Below are 18,733 nucleotides of genomic sequence, written 5' to 3'. Positions count from 1 at the left end.
GTTTGGACTGAGCTGTAATCTACATACAGGGCTGAGGAAAGATAGAAAGGTCTATTTGGGACAGGAGCTAACTAGTTATATCTGTTTAATTTTGTACTTCTTTAACAATATAATTCTTTCTTTGGCTCATAATTACTCGATCATGATTAATATCTTGATAGCCAGACGAAATGGCTTTTCAATCTTTTGCTCATAAATCATTTTGTTAAAGGCAGAGAAGCAGATAGAGGAAGCTTGAGTGCAAAAACAATAACTGCCATTACCACAGTACTGGTGTCATACTCACACTCAGACCCACTCAAGCACATCTGGCTACAAATATGTTCCGAATGTTTTATTCATTCCAGATAATTTCTGTTCCAGAGAGAATAGGAAAACGGAGCATTGAAGCAACAGTTGTAGCTTCCCACTGTCAAACCTTGCACAGACTCTCTCCCAGTAAGCAATAAGTCAGCAGGAGGCCTTGTTCAGCTCTGGAGCCTGCAGCAGTAGCTCGCACAGACAACACAGACGAAATATGGCTTCCAACACTTCTGTCAGAGTTTCCAGGCTGCTCAATGTATTGTGTGAAGTGTAGCAGCTTTGTCAGAGATGTTGCTTAAATTCAAACATGATTTAGTTTTTTTGACAGTCTGCTGATCAAATTTAATATCAACATGATGATGTGGCGTAAGCCTTGCCGTGTGTGCTTTTTTCGTTCATTCCCTGTTATTTATCTGTACTTCAACATAGAACATTTCTGACTCTGAGCCCCCTCGGTGGTTTTATCCCAAAACAGACTGGTAGACAGCAGTGCACACAACTGCATGGCTAGCATAGTTTGAAACATGCCACAGCGTAATCACATAACAGCATATGGTATGTGGAGAAATGATACTACATGACAAATACTGAATGTAAACATCTGCATTGTCCTGTAGGTACATCCATTATGTTTTTGACTTGGGAAATGGACCGTCGCTAATGAAGGGAAACTCTGACAAGCCACTTAATGACAACCAGTGGCACAATGTGGTGATCTCCCGTGACAACAACAACGTGCACATCCTTAAGATTGATTCTCGCACTGTCACCCAACACGCCAATGGAGCCCGCAACCTGGATTTAAAAGGTAACTTATCTGAACAATTGTTTATTAGAGGACACAGTGAATACTTGCTAACACAGGGCATCCAATGGTTCATGTTCATGTTGAAATTTAAAAAAATATTCCAACATATGTACTTGCATTATCTTTTGTGTTAAATGGGTTATTTTTGGGTATTTTTTTGGAAGCAATGATTACAATATTTAACTAGAAAGGTGTACTCAGTAGAGTGTAGATTTCTGCCAGGTGTGTCTGCAGCAACCACCGCTGTATTGTGTGATTGAATAATACAACCGACATCTATAAGGCGCCGTAAAACACACTTCACTACATTTCAATCTTGCTCACAAAAAAGTTGTCTGCCCGCGTAGCAATGGCTGAGTGACGGCGATGTACTCGGCAGTGTGTGTCCTGGTAATTCTGTTAGCTGTAAACTGTGCAAACTGTTTTCCCCCCCACTGGGCGCAGATTAGCGGCTGGGGGTTGGAGATGCACTCAGTTGTGTTATCACTCACAGCCCCTACTGGCTGTGGCCTGGTTAAAGAGTAGTGAATGAGGAGTCAGCAGGCAGTCAATGGCAGTATGAAACAGGCAATAAATATTCTTTGAGAAAGTGTGAGTCACTGCAACCACAAGAGGTCTTTGAGCATGCAGCCATAACTGGTCACCCAAAATATTACAGTTTCCTTCAGCAGAATGCGAGTATAGGCGTGGACAGACACAGTGGTGCATACTCACACACACACACACACACACACACACGCACACACACACACACACACACACACACACACGCAATTGCATGATTCTCATTCATGATTGCATGAATGTAAAATACTCTTTCCCATATATTGCGGGTTGGGGTTGTATTGGATTGCATTCGATTGTACGGTTGTACCCTAATAATGTGGCTACTGAGTGTTCATATTTGCACTATACTCTCATACATCTTAATTATTTTTGCATTATTTATGTTTTAAGACGTACATTAACATATGCTCGGTTGTGATTCTCTCTTGACCGACTCGTGTATCTCACAGGGGAGCTGTACGTTGGTGGTGTTGGGAAGAGCATGTACAGCAGCCTGCCCAGGTTAATAGCATCCCGGGAAGGATACCAGGGCTGCCTGGCATCCGTGGACTTGAACGGAAGACTCCCCGACCTATTGGCCGATGCCCTTCACAAGGTGGGAGAGGTGGAGCACGGCTGTGGAGGTGAGGCCGGGAACACACTGGGAAGTATGAAACGCCTGTGAATCATTCCTGTAATCTGATTTCCTACTTTCAGAGCAGAGCAAAAACAGAGGAACTCAGAGTGACTGCCCACAGAAAACTAATCACACCACATTTGTTATGGTATTTAACAGCTTTGTTGAATGCTCCAGTATGATTGGCCAGTGAAGACCTTCTGTGGTTTTATTATTTCTGATTATAGACGCTTACATGTAATAATTTCACTCGGCAGTCATGATGTCCAGCTGCTTTTGCTGAGTTTTAATCAAACAAGAGAGCAGTTAATAAAGCGAGTTTTGCCGTGACTTAACAATACCAAATAATCTCCCCAGGTAGCCATTGCTTTTACAGGAAACATTGCACAGGTTAAGACAGAGTAGTTATAGAAGTGTACCCGTTGACGGTGACACTTGGGTAAAGGTCATGGAGTCTGCAAAATCAATAATGTCTTCCTTTTTCAAGCTTGAGTGAGCAAAGTCAACTTTACGCCACTCTGTGTTACCGGTGAGGAGATTTGATGATTAGTAGAAGGTTGTTGCCTGATCGTGGTCATAGGGAAATAAACTAAATCATTAATCCGTATGATTGTGCACAGCGTTTTATTGTTTTAGATTTTCAAATGAGGTGGTCACAGTGACACAAACAAAGTCAGACGGACAGACAGTCCATCACATTACATCTGATCTTTGTGGAGGTAGGCTTTGTTTATACTCGCGCATGTTGTTGTAGCGCCTCCGCAGACAGCGCGCAAGCTCCGAGCATGAACGGAGCCGTTTATACTTTGTATTACTACCTATACACTTATTATTACGCTGCATTAATCTCCAAAACGCCAGAGGGCATTAACTGTAAACTCATATCTCATATTTATGGACTTCTTTATTGCCTTTGTACAAGCCCTGTAAAGAAACAAGTCAAGTATTACATGCATTATAAAGAAACGAAAGTTGAATATCCTGTAAACAATTTGATTTGGCTGGCAAAATATATACTCAAATGAAGCGGTTTAAGACCTCCTGTTTTTAAAGCATCTCAAAATGAATTAGCCTGTTTTGTATAATCCCGAGACATGTAAATAGTGTTTTTATCAGTGAACTATTTGTGACAGTCACATGATCGCACGCCAAGTTACAAAAATTCAGAGGTGCACAACCAAGCTCCGCAACCACTACGCGCACCACGCATCGCCGTTATTACGTCATTTTCTGTACGACGAGTGTAAACTAAGCTGTAATTAGCAACCTGTAATCAGTTGCGTGATACAATTGATGGTTAAACAGCTTCTTTTTTAAATTGCTATAGTTGTCTTGCTGAACCTCCTTTTCTGCAGCTTGTAGAATACAAGTAATAAAATCACTTTACGTTAATATTTTCTATCAAAAGATGAATATCTGCAGACCTACTGTGCAGTAATGACTGGCTAAGTATAACATATGTATTCCTTTTGAATAGCAGTAAAGATGCATGAATAACATGAAGAGAAAGCACCTGGTAAATCTGCTGTCAACACCCTGCAGGTCCCAGCACCACTTGCACAGAGGACGCCTGCCACCACCAGGGAGTGTGTCTGCAGCTGTGGGAGGGCTTCTCATGTGACTGCACCATGACCACCTACGGGGGGCCGTTCTGCAGTGACCGTAAGTGCAGGTGTATTACGCCTGACTGGCTAGATAAGTTTGTTTTTAGAGCCATGAAGAGGTGAAATTGTGTAGTATTTCACAGACTTTATTTTCCTTATTGCTTTAATCAGTTGGTAGCCTCTCATTTGCATGCAGACGTTTCAGAAGAATCTGTCCTCACAAGTACAGAACCACACACCAGTGAAATAACTTTGACAGTCGGAGCAGATGTGATGCTCTTTGTGATTGATTGCCCATTTTAATTAAATCTATAGGATCCGCAAGTACATTTTGTCACTGTATTGAAATGAAACCAACAGCTGCCTCGAGGCTAGGAAATCAATCTAAGGACTTGTGGTATTCTTTGGAAAATGATCGAAAGTGATGCAACGCATAAATGATTTGTAGTCAATGGGTAAAGCATGCAAAAACACTGCTAAAATAGTCCTTTAAAAACAACTATAATCATGAAAAACATTAACGATTGGTCACTCTTCAGTCATATATGTTGGCTTTTCTATTCCATCAACAAAATCCTGCGACGTGTGAGTGACACCCATGACACACTGTTCATTCTCTGCGATTGTGTAGTTTGAGTGCTATGTTGTACTCAAAAACAAGATTGGAAACATTGCTACCTGTCTTAGCTTAGTCCTGTATTTTCAAACACCGACATAAACTGTCCAATAAGAACATTTATATGTGTCATGCATGCATGTAAATACATGGTGATGTATCGCATTTCGACTTGAGGAATCAATTGCGCGCTAATTGCACATGATGATTGATAGCACCACCTTTCAAACACCTCCTGTCTGATTGCTTTCTCCGCCATAAAGAGCCCTCTATGTCCATAGTAATAGACCCGACTTTTACCAGAAGCTTTTCATACTTATAATAGCAAGAGATTAGCATTAAGCTTATTGGTCCAGTGGTCACGCCGAGTTAAGCTTCATTTGCTGCAGAGTCATTTAGAATAACTGCAAGAATTGTGCCTTTGTGGTAATCGCTGTTGAAATGTGCTGTTATGCAGTATTGTTTTAAGACAGAAAAGGACATTACACTCTGTAGGGGGGCCATTTTAGGATAATTTGATGGTAATTCATGTTTGCAGGAAAAAGATATCTGGCATTTACTGTATTTTTACTCTGGAGGAGCATCTATTTTAGGAAAATGCACCTCATCATCGATATTATAAGCACATTTATTTGGTTGTTCACACTGATTACAGTTTTGCGTTACAGTCTAATTATATATTTTTGGAAGCTAAGACACAAAAAAAAACTACTTTCTCGTGTCGATGTACAGTACTTACTTACATCCTGGCAGTTATCTAATTTAGCTTGACATCAAAGAGACACTTATTTCCTCCATTTGTTTTAGCAAGTTATCTCATTAATCTGCTTGTTTCCTGTGTTCCAAACTAAACACACACCCAAATGTGCTTGCTCCTGTAATGTATTGATCCAACCTGGAAATCAATAGTTTGTCCTCTCTAGTCTTTATCTGTTCCGTCAATTACTGTCCCAAGACTGTGCACCCGGATGAAATGTATATTATGGTGTTCAAGCTGCTTTTTGTCTGCATGAGCAAGCAGACATGTCTTTATTGGATGAAACAGGAGAGCCTGTAGTTCTGTTTGTGTCTGATATACCTCATTAATACATTCTGCTGATCTCTTTTTAACTGCATTTCAAAAAGGGAAAAATGTAGATGGTACCATCAAATTACAATTTCAGAGAAAAAAACCCTGTTGGTGGCTGTAACATGTTGCTATTTATCATTATTCCCATAGAAACTAAACTTATTTATAAAATTAAACTTAATTCAAACTTTTTATTTCCTTGTTGACAAAATTCTTGGATGAAAACTTGAAAAGTCTTGGATGATTCAATGCATTGCTTTTCAATTCAGTATCTCTTGAAAATGTATTCGTCCACATTGAGCTTTTTTTTACACTATTCATGTCTATTTCCACGAAGATAATCGTTCTTGTCAGCCGTGTTTTGTCAAAAGAAAGCAAAAAAAAACATGTTGATCTTCATTAAACTTGATAATGGCTCCCCTTGAGAGAGGTTGCATGTTGGTATGCAGTTGTTCAACCCCAATCATATTTGATTTTCTGTATTTTCTGTAATTGCAGCGAGTTTGATGCACATCACATCATCTAAGCCAGAATTTTAAACTGCCGCCTAAGGCTTAACCTTCATAGCACTCTTTCTAACAAGTGTTGCAGACATTAATGTATGTACATTAATATGTTGTTGCCACAGACAGAGGCAAGATCTGGCTGTTTGAAGGATATTGAATACAGATCTTGTCAATTTCAATGATGTAACAGCATGGTTCTGTCATTGTATATTCATTTTGGACAAGAGCTGCCAACAAATATTTCAAATCTTCCATTTTTATGGCCCACAAACGATCTGTGTTCACTTACCAAAAGGCTCTACCTTTAAGATTACACGGCTACACTAAAGCAGTGCTTTAAAATAAATGATCTCCACCCCTGCAATTGTAGGGGAGACACTAGAAAGCATTCTTGCATTTACAAGACTATCATTGAACAATTAATAGCAAAAACAAAAACATTAAAAAAGGAAAAGCAATTTAGCAGCATATTTGGTTTTCATTCAGCAGCGTTTAGGGAGGAACCTCAATCATGCGGGTGGTAAATGGCATTTCTGGCCGATATCAAAGGTCAAACCAATACATCAAGCCAAGAGGAAATAACAAGCCTAATGCTTCACATTGAGCCATCATCACAGTCATTAAAACAAATGGAGAATGTGACAATAACGCGAAAACAAACAAATATGTAGGCAGGACAATGGTTTTGTAACCATCAGTATTAGTTGGTGCAGCGTGTTTCGTCCATGCTACAATCTGCTGCTTAGATTTTCTCGCCAACACTAAAGCCTAAAACAAACAATCTTCTCCTCCCACCTTTTTCTTCTTCTCTGTCTCTGTGCCAGTCCAGAAGGGCCGCCAAATATTCCAAGATTTGTGTGTATGGATTTTTGACCGTTTAACTATTATCTATCTATCTAACTATTATAACTATAACCTCATTAAAAACAGAAGTGTAGAAGCTTATCAAGCAACCAAGATTCCTGAGTTGGTTTGTGCTGCAGTACATTCATATTCATATGCAGAAAGCAATTTACCAAGTGCCACAAACATCTGTGCTAATTACCTCCAGGTCATCATTTCATCACCAAAGTCACCCAGATATATAATGATGTTCTGTGCTCAATTGTCAGCGCTTCTTTCTGTAAAAATATGGAGGGTGTAATTATTGATTAACCTCTGTAGCTTCAGATTATTATTTTCGTAAATTCATTACCTGCTTGTGTGTGTTTGTTTGTGTGTGTGTTTGCGCTAGCAAATGTTTGTGTCTTAGTGTGTTTGTATAATTATGTAAGTATATCCAAACAAATACCCATAATATTCTTGTTTCACTTAACTTCCATTTAGCCCATAAAATAAACGACAGTTGTGAAAAAATGTATTGCATTACAGCGTTTAAAGCCACAATGGACAACCGCTGATTTTAACTTGGCACAACTGTTGCAGCGTCTTTTTCTCTACTAATCCTCTACAGTATATCCTCCCACCCCATCCCAACCATGCGAGTCCACAAATGCGCCCTGCGTATTTGACAAACATGTAAAATTCCACCTGATATGGCTTTACATAACTACAGTGTTGGCACCTATCAACTATCTGCAGAGTGGAATCCACCGTCGCCATCAATTTGTAAGTCAACATTTCCTTTGAATTGTTTAATACCCATGGAGTTAAGGCAGACTCTAAATTGAGCCTGCAGCCTCCAGGCATGCAGGCAAGGTACGGTATGGATTTGGTACTAGACAGCAGCTGACTTCCTTTGTTGTTTCGTATTGCAGTTAGCAAGCAGTCTAGCTTTCACTTTATTTGTGCCAGAACTACAATGGTTTTCCATTTCCTCAAAGGAGCTGGATGAAGTTTGTATTATCAAAGGATTCTATACTGTAATACACTTAACCATTATTTACACCTCTTCTCCTACAGTGGGATGTAAGAATCATTATCAGATAGACTTATCAGTTAGACCCTTGTATATAAGAGCCTTCATTGCCTCCAACTTAAACCACCATTTCTTTGTATTCCTTTAGTTAGGTTTGTGTATTATATTTTATTATAAGTTATTTTACAACTAGTTCTATTTATTTATTTTTCTCTTTCCTTTTCCTTATGTCTTATCTTATTTATGTCTTTATTTGTAGTTGTATTTTTGTTTTCAAAAAACGAATGAAAGAAAGTAAAAAAAAGAAGCTTTTTTCTAGATAACTTAAACAAGTGTGTGTCTGTGAGGTGTTGAAATATGTCAATGTTCTCTGTTGTACTATAGTGTACAAAACTGGATGTATGGGAGCTCACTCCCTTTTTCCTATTGACCTCCATTTCAGGTAGAGTCATTCACAATTATGAGTGTATCCCAAAGGCCACAAGGATAATCCAGGATAGAGGTTCAGACTTAATCTCGCACCCCGGGACCGAGGCTCAAGAAAACATATGGCTGTTCATAACATGGTGGCCTACCCGAAATAGAGTCTGGGCCTTATAAAGTCAATGGTCTGGATCAAGCAGACGTGTCTTTAAGAGGCTTGCATAAATGTACAGTATGGCAACATAGATGATCTTTAAAAAAAAATGTAATTTAAATTAAATAAAAAAAGGACCTCTTTGCCTTTGTGTCCACTCTGTGAGAAGCACATGCATTTTACTTGACTTACTGTTAACAGATGTAGGGATATGTAAAGATTTATGACTAGGAAGTGTTACCATTAAAAAGGCATTGTTGGGTTTGACAGAGCGAGTACGTATGAGGGTGTGGAGGTGGAGGCAGGTACCTCCCACAGCACCATTGATTTCATTGTCCCAACCACTCACACATCACCTTTGAAAATATGGCAGTCTTTAGAAATAATAGTCGAAATTGCTTGAGCGTAAGCTCTTTGCTTATACTAAATGTCGAGCAGACAGAGTTAGACCCGCTTTAATAAACTGCACTCCATGCATGCTGGAATATATCATGAAAGAGGTTTTGACCTTTCGTTGATTCTCTACAATTAACTTCAGGGGGTTCAAGTCCTGACTTGGCTTGCTTAGTATCACATAATGATACCCCACCAATCATTACACTACATTCTGCTCTTACCAGCTGCATATAGAACTGAATTGTGCTTCTGTCACTCACTTAATGCAGTAATGGCAGAGATTCATTGTTACATGAAAAGGTTTACTGTCGGTGGCCCATTTCACGTTATTAACGGCCACTCTGGGGTGAATGTAGTGTGCATCTGTAGCATCTTTCTGAGCACCATGAGGTGTCAGAAAATGAAATATGAAATATTTTGTGACAGGCATTAGTTTGTCCTGTTATGAGCTTTTCAAACAAACAGTGACTATCAGCTGAACCTCAGATTCATCTCTTGATTGGTGAAAATTACACACATTAATAAAAGCTTTCAGACTGATTACAGTAGTGCACTCCATCAAAGTTAATAACCTTTCATAACTTCTGGAAAGTGCCTCTATTTCATCTTCACAATTTCAGTCAACGCGGTCGCATCAGTGTTTTATAATCCAGTAAATTAATGAATTCCATTTTGAGCCAGTACACAGAGATTTTAAGCCATAGGTTAGCTCTTATTCCAAATTGTGAAATCTGGAGATGATCCAGTTTTTGTAATTTAACTGAGTTAAAGTTCTTGGTGAACTTGTAGACTATCCCGGGTAAACAGAGCTCTGCACAGTGCATGCTGGGTAGGCATTGGATGGAAAGTTGGACCAAAGCCGATTTTCAAAACATGTCTAATTATTATGCATGTAGTAATCCTGCACGCTTACTCACAGATTTCCAGACGTCTTGTGAAGTTAGATGTCAGGATTTTTCCATTAGTTGCCATGGCAATTACCTCAGCCACCTGGCTTTGTCATCTTTGCTCACTATAGAGACAGTGTATCCCAGAAATGATAATCTCTGCCAGATCTCCGCTCTGTGCGAGTCTTATGGATAGTCTGAGCCCCAAACTGCTGGCACAGCTCCACTCTGCTGCCTCACGGAGGTAGAACATCTTGAGTATTGTGTAATTGACTGGTAGAGTTTACAGCGTTAGAAAAGTGAACCTGGGATTTACAGGAATCGCTGCTTTAATCTTTAATACTTTTCCACAATATAACTCATGCAGACGTAATGTTTTCTTGTGAAATACACCACAGGTCAATGTCCGACCGGTCACTGCCTTTTAACAGCTTTTCAGCCATTTATGCATGAGTGGAAAACGTTTGACATTTACATAGATGTGAAAAGAAGTCAAACACCTTAGAGGATAATGCCCTCTTGTCCTTGTTGTTTCTCACATTAAGAAACGTCTTTGTTCTCCTATGTGTTGTGTTTTAAGGGGGTTTCTCTAAAGGGCAGCATTGTCATATGAGAAACACAATACAGGAACCAGAAACACTAGTAAGTAACATGACGTTACCAGTTTTTACAGAAGAGCCACCAGTAATCAGAGCAGAGGAAATTTTTTCAACCTTTCCTGCAATGTTTGATTGAATGTATGAGAGACTCATAGTGACACAGGACACACTGACTCATACTGTGTATTAAGCTGTTAAGGAATGAATGTAGAAGAAAAAGTGATGATGCTGTTCTACCAACTGTGCACTGAAGAATTTGAGTCGATACTGAGGAAGAGATTTGAGTTCATATAAATTATTTTTGGTAAATGGCAATGGTAGGACACAAAAATAGAGGAAGGGATTACTGAAATAGCTTGCTTCCACCAATTTACTAAACTGAAACCATCACATTTACTTATATTTACTCACACAAAACAGGCAAAGAGGACAGCAAATTAGATCTCATCCACTCGAGAAATTACATTAATAGATTAAATAATCATTGCTGGATGAAATAAATAGAACTGTAACCTCAGACCAAGTGAAGTCATGCGACAAAACGGCATTTGTCTTTGCCGCTACAATCTGTTCATTTCCCAAACAGCTACCAGGAAAACTTGACTTAAAAAAATGGCTGATCGAAATTATGTCTTTCTTCTTTGTGATTTCCTAAAATCAGTTTTAGTTGCACTTCTGCAAAATGAGTAGTTTGGTTGATGGTAATTAATTGGTATTATGTGGTAATCACAGCCATTCAAAGTTCCTCAGTTCAGGAATCAATAAGAAATCATAACCAGCAATAAACAAGATACGATTCTGTAATCAAACCTGCTTATTTTTTCCCCAGTTCTAGTATTCAGTTTGCATTACGTTATACTTTACCTCTTCAGTGTGGAATGAAATGTAATATTTGATTTGTATTTCCAGGCTTGATGGATGAGTAGTAGTAGTTAGTCATATGGTATCTTGAAATGCTGATCCAGTGTCACTTGACACCTTCTCTTTCTGCTCGTATTTATTATCAGACTCAAAGGGATGCGGAAGTCATCAAGTTTCCGTTTCTACTTTTAGCTCCATTTGCATAACGCAGTGTCACAATCAGGACAGAGGAATACATGATTTACCTTTTTTAAAACCTGCATTCGACTAACTCAGAGATGCAATTAGATCCTTTCACACCACCAAGTACTACTCACAAAGTCACTCACAGCGTGAGCACCGCAGTCTGATCACTGTCTCCTCTATTCCCAAATGTCATTTGTTGTTTAGATAGCAATGTTCTCCTCTGTCGCTGCCCCACGGGTATTGCAAACAGAAAAGTGACAGATATATTTCTGTGCAGCTGTAAATGCTTGAAGCGCTCATGTTTTTGTTCACCTGTAGTATATAAGTGTTCCTCTTGGTTAATACAATATTCAGAAAAAGATATTGCAGATGTTACTTTAACACGTTAAAGTGTCACTTATCGCCACACTTTTATGTGCTACAGTGTCGGATTCAATTATATTGCACCTTCTACCACACTCTAAATTGTCAGCAAGGCACTATAAGATGTTACATCACTTCTTGTGTAGAAACAAAGTGGACACCAAGGGGCATCTTCTATAGATAGCAGCAAAAGCAAGATTGGTGGATGTTTTTTTGTTTTTTTTTACTTCCATGGGTTTAAAGCTGTAATGAGCACTTTAGATGCTCTGCTAAACTAATCTGCGAATAGGTATGAGGATTCACAATGGGATCCAAAGTACTAGTAAACCTTTTACATAACAGTCATTTGATTCAACTGTATATACAAAGAATGTTGCATTATTTGCTTTTAGTATTACAGAAGCACTTTTGCTCGAACATTTAAAACTTCATTTGTAAACATAAAATGCTCAGATTTGTAATTACCATTAGAAAATTTAGTTAATTAAACTATTGTATGTATTCCCATGTAATATGGCACAGGCATTCATGGTCTTTGTGAACTTTAGTTTGTCCAAAGTTTGGTTAATCTATCCATCCAATAGTTTGTTCTTCTTTACAAGGAGCATCACTCTATAGCCTCACAGAGCTACTAGCATGGCTGTTGACTTTTAGTCTTGTTATTTTCAGGGACAAGATTGAAGTTGTATTTCATTTAAGTACCCAGTGCTTTAATGATTTAATTAGCCTTAAGAATGTACATCATCGACAAGTAATTTGTTTTCCACAAATATACCTCAGCTCACAATTTAAAGCCACTAGACCTTACTTCCCTGACCTCTTACAACCTTTGGGTAAAACGTCACGGATTACGTTAATTTAATGCAAGCTGATAGCTCATTAGAATGCAAACAGACACCGCCTGTGCTAAACTATGCTTAACAGATTGGAAAATACAAGCCACACTGCCAGTTTCACTCAGACTTGCGACAGGTTATTTCATGATTAGTTATGGTCTCTTATGACTCACCCTGCGAATACTGACTGCTGCAGAGGAAGTTCAATCTTCCGCCAATGTCACACTGACTAACAGAGTTAGGATAAATATCCAAACCTTTATAATACACACTTCCCTCACTCTGCTCCACCGAGGACTTCAAACCAAAATTACATTGTCTGAGATTGGAAGTTACAGGATGCAATCTCCGCGGCCATTTCTTTGTTCCACGACCGGCCACTCTTGTTTACTTGCACAGTGAGTTTTATTGGCTTTTGTCCATATCCTATTCTAGTATATCAACCATTATAACTCTTAAGTGATGTTTGTCTACGATGTCTGTGTATGTCAGATACACTGTAAGTTTAATTTATTGCAAGTATTACTGAGATTACAGCGCTAGTAATTACATTGACTACAGGGAAATATATCATCTAAGAGTTTTCAAACTGTGAGCAGGACTCCATAACAACAACCATTTCTCCTGATTTGGTTAAAGGTCATTCAGTACATTATAAGTCGGTGTGTGTTTATCTAATTATGTCCAGTCCACTACTGGCATGTGAAGTCATCCACAAATAATCATTATTATTATTGTTATTATTATTATTATTATAAGGATCCAGATAGTCATATATTGGTAGATGCAGGACGCTTTAACTTTGGTAGTTATTGTATAACCTTAGTACATCAGTATACTTGCACAGGTAAATCAAAGACACTTAATTGTTCAGGTAAATCAATCCTCTCCCTGATCTCATTTTTGCCTCATGGTTCATTCAATAATACTAAAATACTTTCACCGAGGAGAATTCATCACTGCCAAGCAGATGTTTTATTGCCATGACAGCGACCCATATTGAGTGAGAGCCGTAATTAAAGTCGTACACATTTGATATTATTTCCACACGTCATATTAAATGATACATTGTTAAAAGTAGCTGACTCTATTCCGTTGTCAACATCCTCAACAGCTCCTTGAGCCAGAAGGTTAAGCTGAATAGACGATGATCGAACAGTACCAAATGAGAACGCATAAGAGCTTGTGCACTGAAACATAGCATTGTGCCTTCAATATTTTTTAGGGAGTAGAGTTGTCATCCAATTTTATTTCAACAATCTAACAACAATCGCCTTCTCTCAGGAGCTCTGCTGTAGATATATTACTGAAATTATTGTTTTATTATTATTGTTTTATTATTTAATAATGTATTGTTATTATTAATTTATGAATTCATTATTATTAAGTATGTGTTGAATAATAAGAAACCATTTAAAGGGTAACTTCTGTATTTTTGAATCTGTATTTTCCCATGTTGTTGTGTCTAAGTGACTAATGAGGACAGCAATTTCTGAAATTGGTCGAGTATTGTGAGATAACGCTGGCAGCAGCTAAACGGGCTGCAATATAATCATTTCGGGCAATTCAGCACTGTCAGTCACATCCACCGACATTGCTGGTTTTTGCCACTGACAGGTAGTTATTTTAGGAGTCTGACAGCGTTATGGAAAAGACTACAGAGAAATAAATACTTTTCTTACCTTTCGCTGATTGTTTTTGTGTCATGTGACTTGGATGGAAACGTGAGTGAGAGCCGAAGAGAGGAGAGCCATGGGACACCGGTGCTGTTAGAGTTTGTTGTGTTGGAGTCCAAAAAAATAGTTTAGTGTTATCTAAAAGATTTTCAATGTCATGACTGAATATTTTGCTGATTTTGACAACGTGGATGCAACACAGGATCTCACAACAGAACTTCTCTTTGAGCGGGAAGCGAAGGCATGACTCTTAATTTGCTTGTATTCATTGGCTTTGTGTGGTGGTTTGGTTAGGTTTTGGCATGAGGAGTGAGATAGTTTAGGATTCGGATACGAATATCAGGGAAGCCAATCAAAGGCAGAGTAGGGTGGTTAATGTCTTTACTGTTCTATGATTAGTAATATCGCAAGCGGGACTTGGACACAATAACAGACCAGATCAAGCGAAAGGAAAGGAAAAACGTTTAATAAACGTCTATAATTTTGTCAGACACTTATAATAACAATGTGAGCCAGTCTGTGAAAAAACAACTATTTGAGTGGACATACATCTACTGCAGACAGCAGCCATCTGCAGCGTTGTCCCTCAATACTGGACCAATTCTGAAGTTACCCTTTAAGCTCACAGTGGCAACTGGAGTGCAACAATGGGAGTGAAATTCACATAAATAGTGGAAAGGCTTTCCTTCTTTCAAATTAATTTTGTAATTTATGAAAAAAAAAATATATGCAAGCAACAGCAAGTTTATGACACAGCGCAGCAATTTAGGCTACCGGCTCAGAGATGCCCCAGAAAAGATATGCCTCTGGTTGGAAAGCAATTTTCACTATTTCGTAGCTGAGATTATGGGAATTAATAATGTAGAACTTGATTACTGGTTTATGACATATAGTTACAGAAAGTCTTGGTTAGCCTACATGGTTTGCAGAGTATGTGTGTTTGCAGTGTCTTTCTATATGTCTCTCTATCTGTCTGTCCAATCATCCAACCATGATTCCAGCTGTGTGAAAAGTTCAATAATACACAAGTACTACATTGGGAAAGTGGTAACAAAAACCCCAAACAACTTAAGTTGCATCTCAAAGAAAAATAGAGACATTGATGTTTTCCCCCAGCTTCATCTTCCTTTGTGGGTAGACTGAAGGGAAAGCCTCTATTGCAGCATCATAAGTGAAGAATAAAACTAAAATATTCCTTTAACAGAGCTACCAAAAAGGCCTTGGTGTGAGGACCAATTTATAAAGCCATATGCAGTTTCAGACTCCATAGATAAGAGCTTGTCAGAAGGCTGCATCTACAGCTAGAACACAGTCATATCCATGGAGGATCCATTTGCATCAGAGAGGAGATTTTCCTTTTATAATAGCAGGCAATTTGTTAAAGAGGATATTTAGTAATAATATTCATATTAACGCTTATTGAAAGAATGCTTTCTCAAAATTGCTTTGTCACTAACCAAGTAACTGCAATCATAATCTGCCTCCAGGTGAAAGAGCACATATAATTACCGCAATAAATGGTGTAAAAGTGGGGTCAGAGGCTTGCCAAGAGGCTCGGTGCCTCTGCACACAATGAGTGCTGTGGCTGTGTAGAGATACAAGATAAAGTCTAAATTGTCTCATATTGGCACTTAGTACCTCTGTTCATTTTCCCATTTCCAGGATGATGTTCTCCAATGTGTCTCTAAGGCACTGTCCAGTTTTGGGACTGACATTAAGCAAGGCTTGATTACCAAGTGGACAGCTCCCCCCGTGCTCTGACTCTCCCTCTGTGCCCCGCTCTGCATGGAAACATGGTGGGATTCACTTGACACCCAGACCACGCAGCAGCTGAGCCTCAGATGAATGCTAGTCTATGCAGGCTCCCGAGGGAGGGGCAGGGCTTCCTAGTCACTACTGCAGGGGCTGTGTGAGAGGAGAAAGGTTACATTCAGTTTACATCATAAAGGCAAGACGCACAGACAGAGGCCTTCAGATTCAGAATCTGTCGTACTCTGGCTGCATTTCTGTTTTTCTGTCAGTCTAACACTCACAGACACAGTGACACTCACTTATAAATCATTTACTGGCTGCTCCTCTCTCAAAGTCAGAGCTTTCACCCTGGTGTGTGGTGAAATTATAACCCACTGTAATGAAGAATTTAGGAAAAGAGAGTGCATGCAATGCGGCTATGTCATTGTGGTTGTCTACACTACACTTTGGCAAGCCTGTGTCCACACTTTGGTTTGAGGATCCACAACATCACCTTATTTTGAACCATCATAACATCAGCAGCAACTTGTAGCACATCCGCAATTCTATTCTTAACCTTTAGTACCTATTATTGTTTGGATTGGATTACATAAATCATACTTTGGACTTCACCTCTAAAATGATTTTACATGTGCTTCCCCAGAGGTTGGTCTGGCACTCAAGCTTTAACAGCAACATGAGAGGACTTATAGATCTTTAAAGCCAGATCATATGTGCTTAGTTTACAGATGCATTGGAACTGTAAAAGTTCAAGTTGATCAAGTTGAATCTAACAGAAATTAGACCAACGTATAAGATACATATGGGGTTAAAGGATATATTCAGCTAATTAGTGCTCACATTTGTAGCTGTGTTTGTAGTGGTGATACAATCACTTTAAGATTCTCTATACAAAACGAATATGGCAGCAAACAACTATCTTTTGCTTTCCCTCCGTGTGTGTGTTGTGATTCGAGCTTTTCTGTGCTTTGTTGACATAGCAGGGCCGGCTGTGTGTGCTTTTTAGTGCATGTGAGTGCATGTGAGTGCGTGTGAGTGTACCCCACTGGTTAGCTCATGGCTGCCGTTCTGCACTGCCCTCATACGGTGGTTACAACTGCAGACACTCTCCCGACCGACGGCTTTGTCGCGGAAGTGTAGCCTCCTGAGGTAAACATGTTAGCTCTGTCAGCGCTGTTGCCATTGTTTGCATGGTTAGCACCGTTAGCTGCAAGCTGCCGTCTCAGCCGTCGCCATGTTGAGAGCACATATTGGGGCAATAGATATGCTCAAAATGTTGGGTTGAGCACTATTAAAATCAAAGTCCTTTGTGTTCTCCATTGTCGTGTAATTACATTATTATGTACATTAATATGGCATTCGAAAAATGTTTTTTCAGTTGCATACTATATAATGATGGTACATTTAGTAACAAAAATATTTGTTTTCCTGATGTGTGCTTGGTGCAAATGTCACCTTGGATTATTGCTGAACATACTGACTCACAAGCAAACAAACAGCCTTACGTGCAGTCGATACAAAGGGACTGCGGTTGGCATACAATGAACTGCAGACTATACATCATCCTTGATAGACTTCAATTTAAGATGGATTTCTGTACTTGAGGTCACAACTGTCATCTTTTCCCTCCAGCCACAGCAACAGCAACTGGCTGCTGTCTTCAGCTGCTGAATCTGCCTCTGTGGCCTGATAAATGTACTAATCCTTCACTTTCCCCAGCCCACTTCTGTAACCTATTAAAACTCACGATCCATATGAAATTGGCATTCAGCAGATTAGTTTATGGAAACGGGGCATAACAAGGCACTCAGACAGCTTCAGTGTTCTGCGTAGCAATAATAGTCAAAGCCATTGTAACTAAACCATGTAATTAGCAGACTTGTAGAGACATAAGGGGTTTTACATGCGTGTCAAATTTTGTGGTGACATTAAAAGCCTTCCTTGACTAACAAGGTAGGCTTTAAGTGTATTTGACGAGCTCCATGTGATGCTGTTTTTCCTTTACAGACTCTTTACTTGTTTCTCTGTGTAAATTGATTTCAAAAATCCAGCTTTTGGTCTCAAATTCACAACACGACTTCAAACTAATTCTATTTAAGTTAACTTCAGCAAATCCAAGGTAAGGTGAGTTTATTTAAACAGCACACTTCATTACAAGAAAGCATAATGTGCTTGTGTGAAGACCAACCCACCCAAAGACATTATGAGGCAATTTTGGCTAATGTTACCCCTTATTTATTATGATTATAAAACAAAAAGACCAACAAACAAAAAAGAGCAGTTTCTCAGCAATCACGGGTCAGTGGGAAGTTAATGTGTTTTGTCAGTTGGTCCATTATTAGACAGTCTGTGTGCAATAGTGCTCCCTCATCTAGGACTTGCAATCTCACTAACTGTATCGGCATATACATAAGCTAGAGTAATGCTGTATGTAGGCAGGATCCTTATTGTTTTGTTGTTGCATTTGATATGCTTTGCAAATGCACTGGTGATCTCTCTGTTCCTATATGCCTCGCACACACAAACAAACCTCCTCATTTCCTTTCCTTTTTATTTCTCTCTGTCTACCCTTTTTCTTCACCTCCTCTCTATTCCTGGCTCACTCTCTGGTCATTGTACTACAAAGCACCAGTCTCTGCATGCTCAGCAAAAG

The 18,733-nt window shown here is 39.1% G+C and overlaps 1 protein-coding gene across 19 annotated transcripts in view; it reads left to right on the top strand.

The window, feature by feature from the left end:
• LOC142960000 (neurexin-2-like) overlaps positions 1 to 18,733 on the top strand; it is an 85,210-nt gene that overhangs the window by 30,248 nt on the left and 36,229 nt on the right. For all 19 annotated transcript variants that reach the window (XM_076101564.1, XM_076101563.1, XM_076101557.1 and 16 more), the window contains 3 exons: positions 921 to 1,111; positions 2,128 to 2,301; positions 3,837 to 3,956. In XM_076101564.1, coding sequence (XP_075957679.1) covers positions 921 to 1,111; positions 2,128 to 2,301; positions 3,837 to 3,956 — 485 coding nt within the window. The remainder of the gene's footprint in view (positions 1 to 920; positions 1,112 to 2,127; positions 2,302 to 3,836; positions 3,957 to 18,733) is intronic.

This window comes from Anarhichas minor, unplaced genomic scaffold (assembly GCF_050575085.1).
Source record: "Anarhichas minor isolate MPS153535 unplaced genomic scaffold, ASM5057508v1 ptg000027l, whole genome shotgun sequence".
NCBI lineage: Eukaryota > Metazoa > Chordata > Actinopteri > Perciformes > Anarhichadidae > Anarhichas > Anarhichas minor.
The sequence above is the reverse complement of the archived record's forward strand: the minus strand, read 5'-3'. Positions and strand labels throughout refer to the sequence as shown.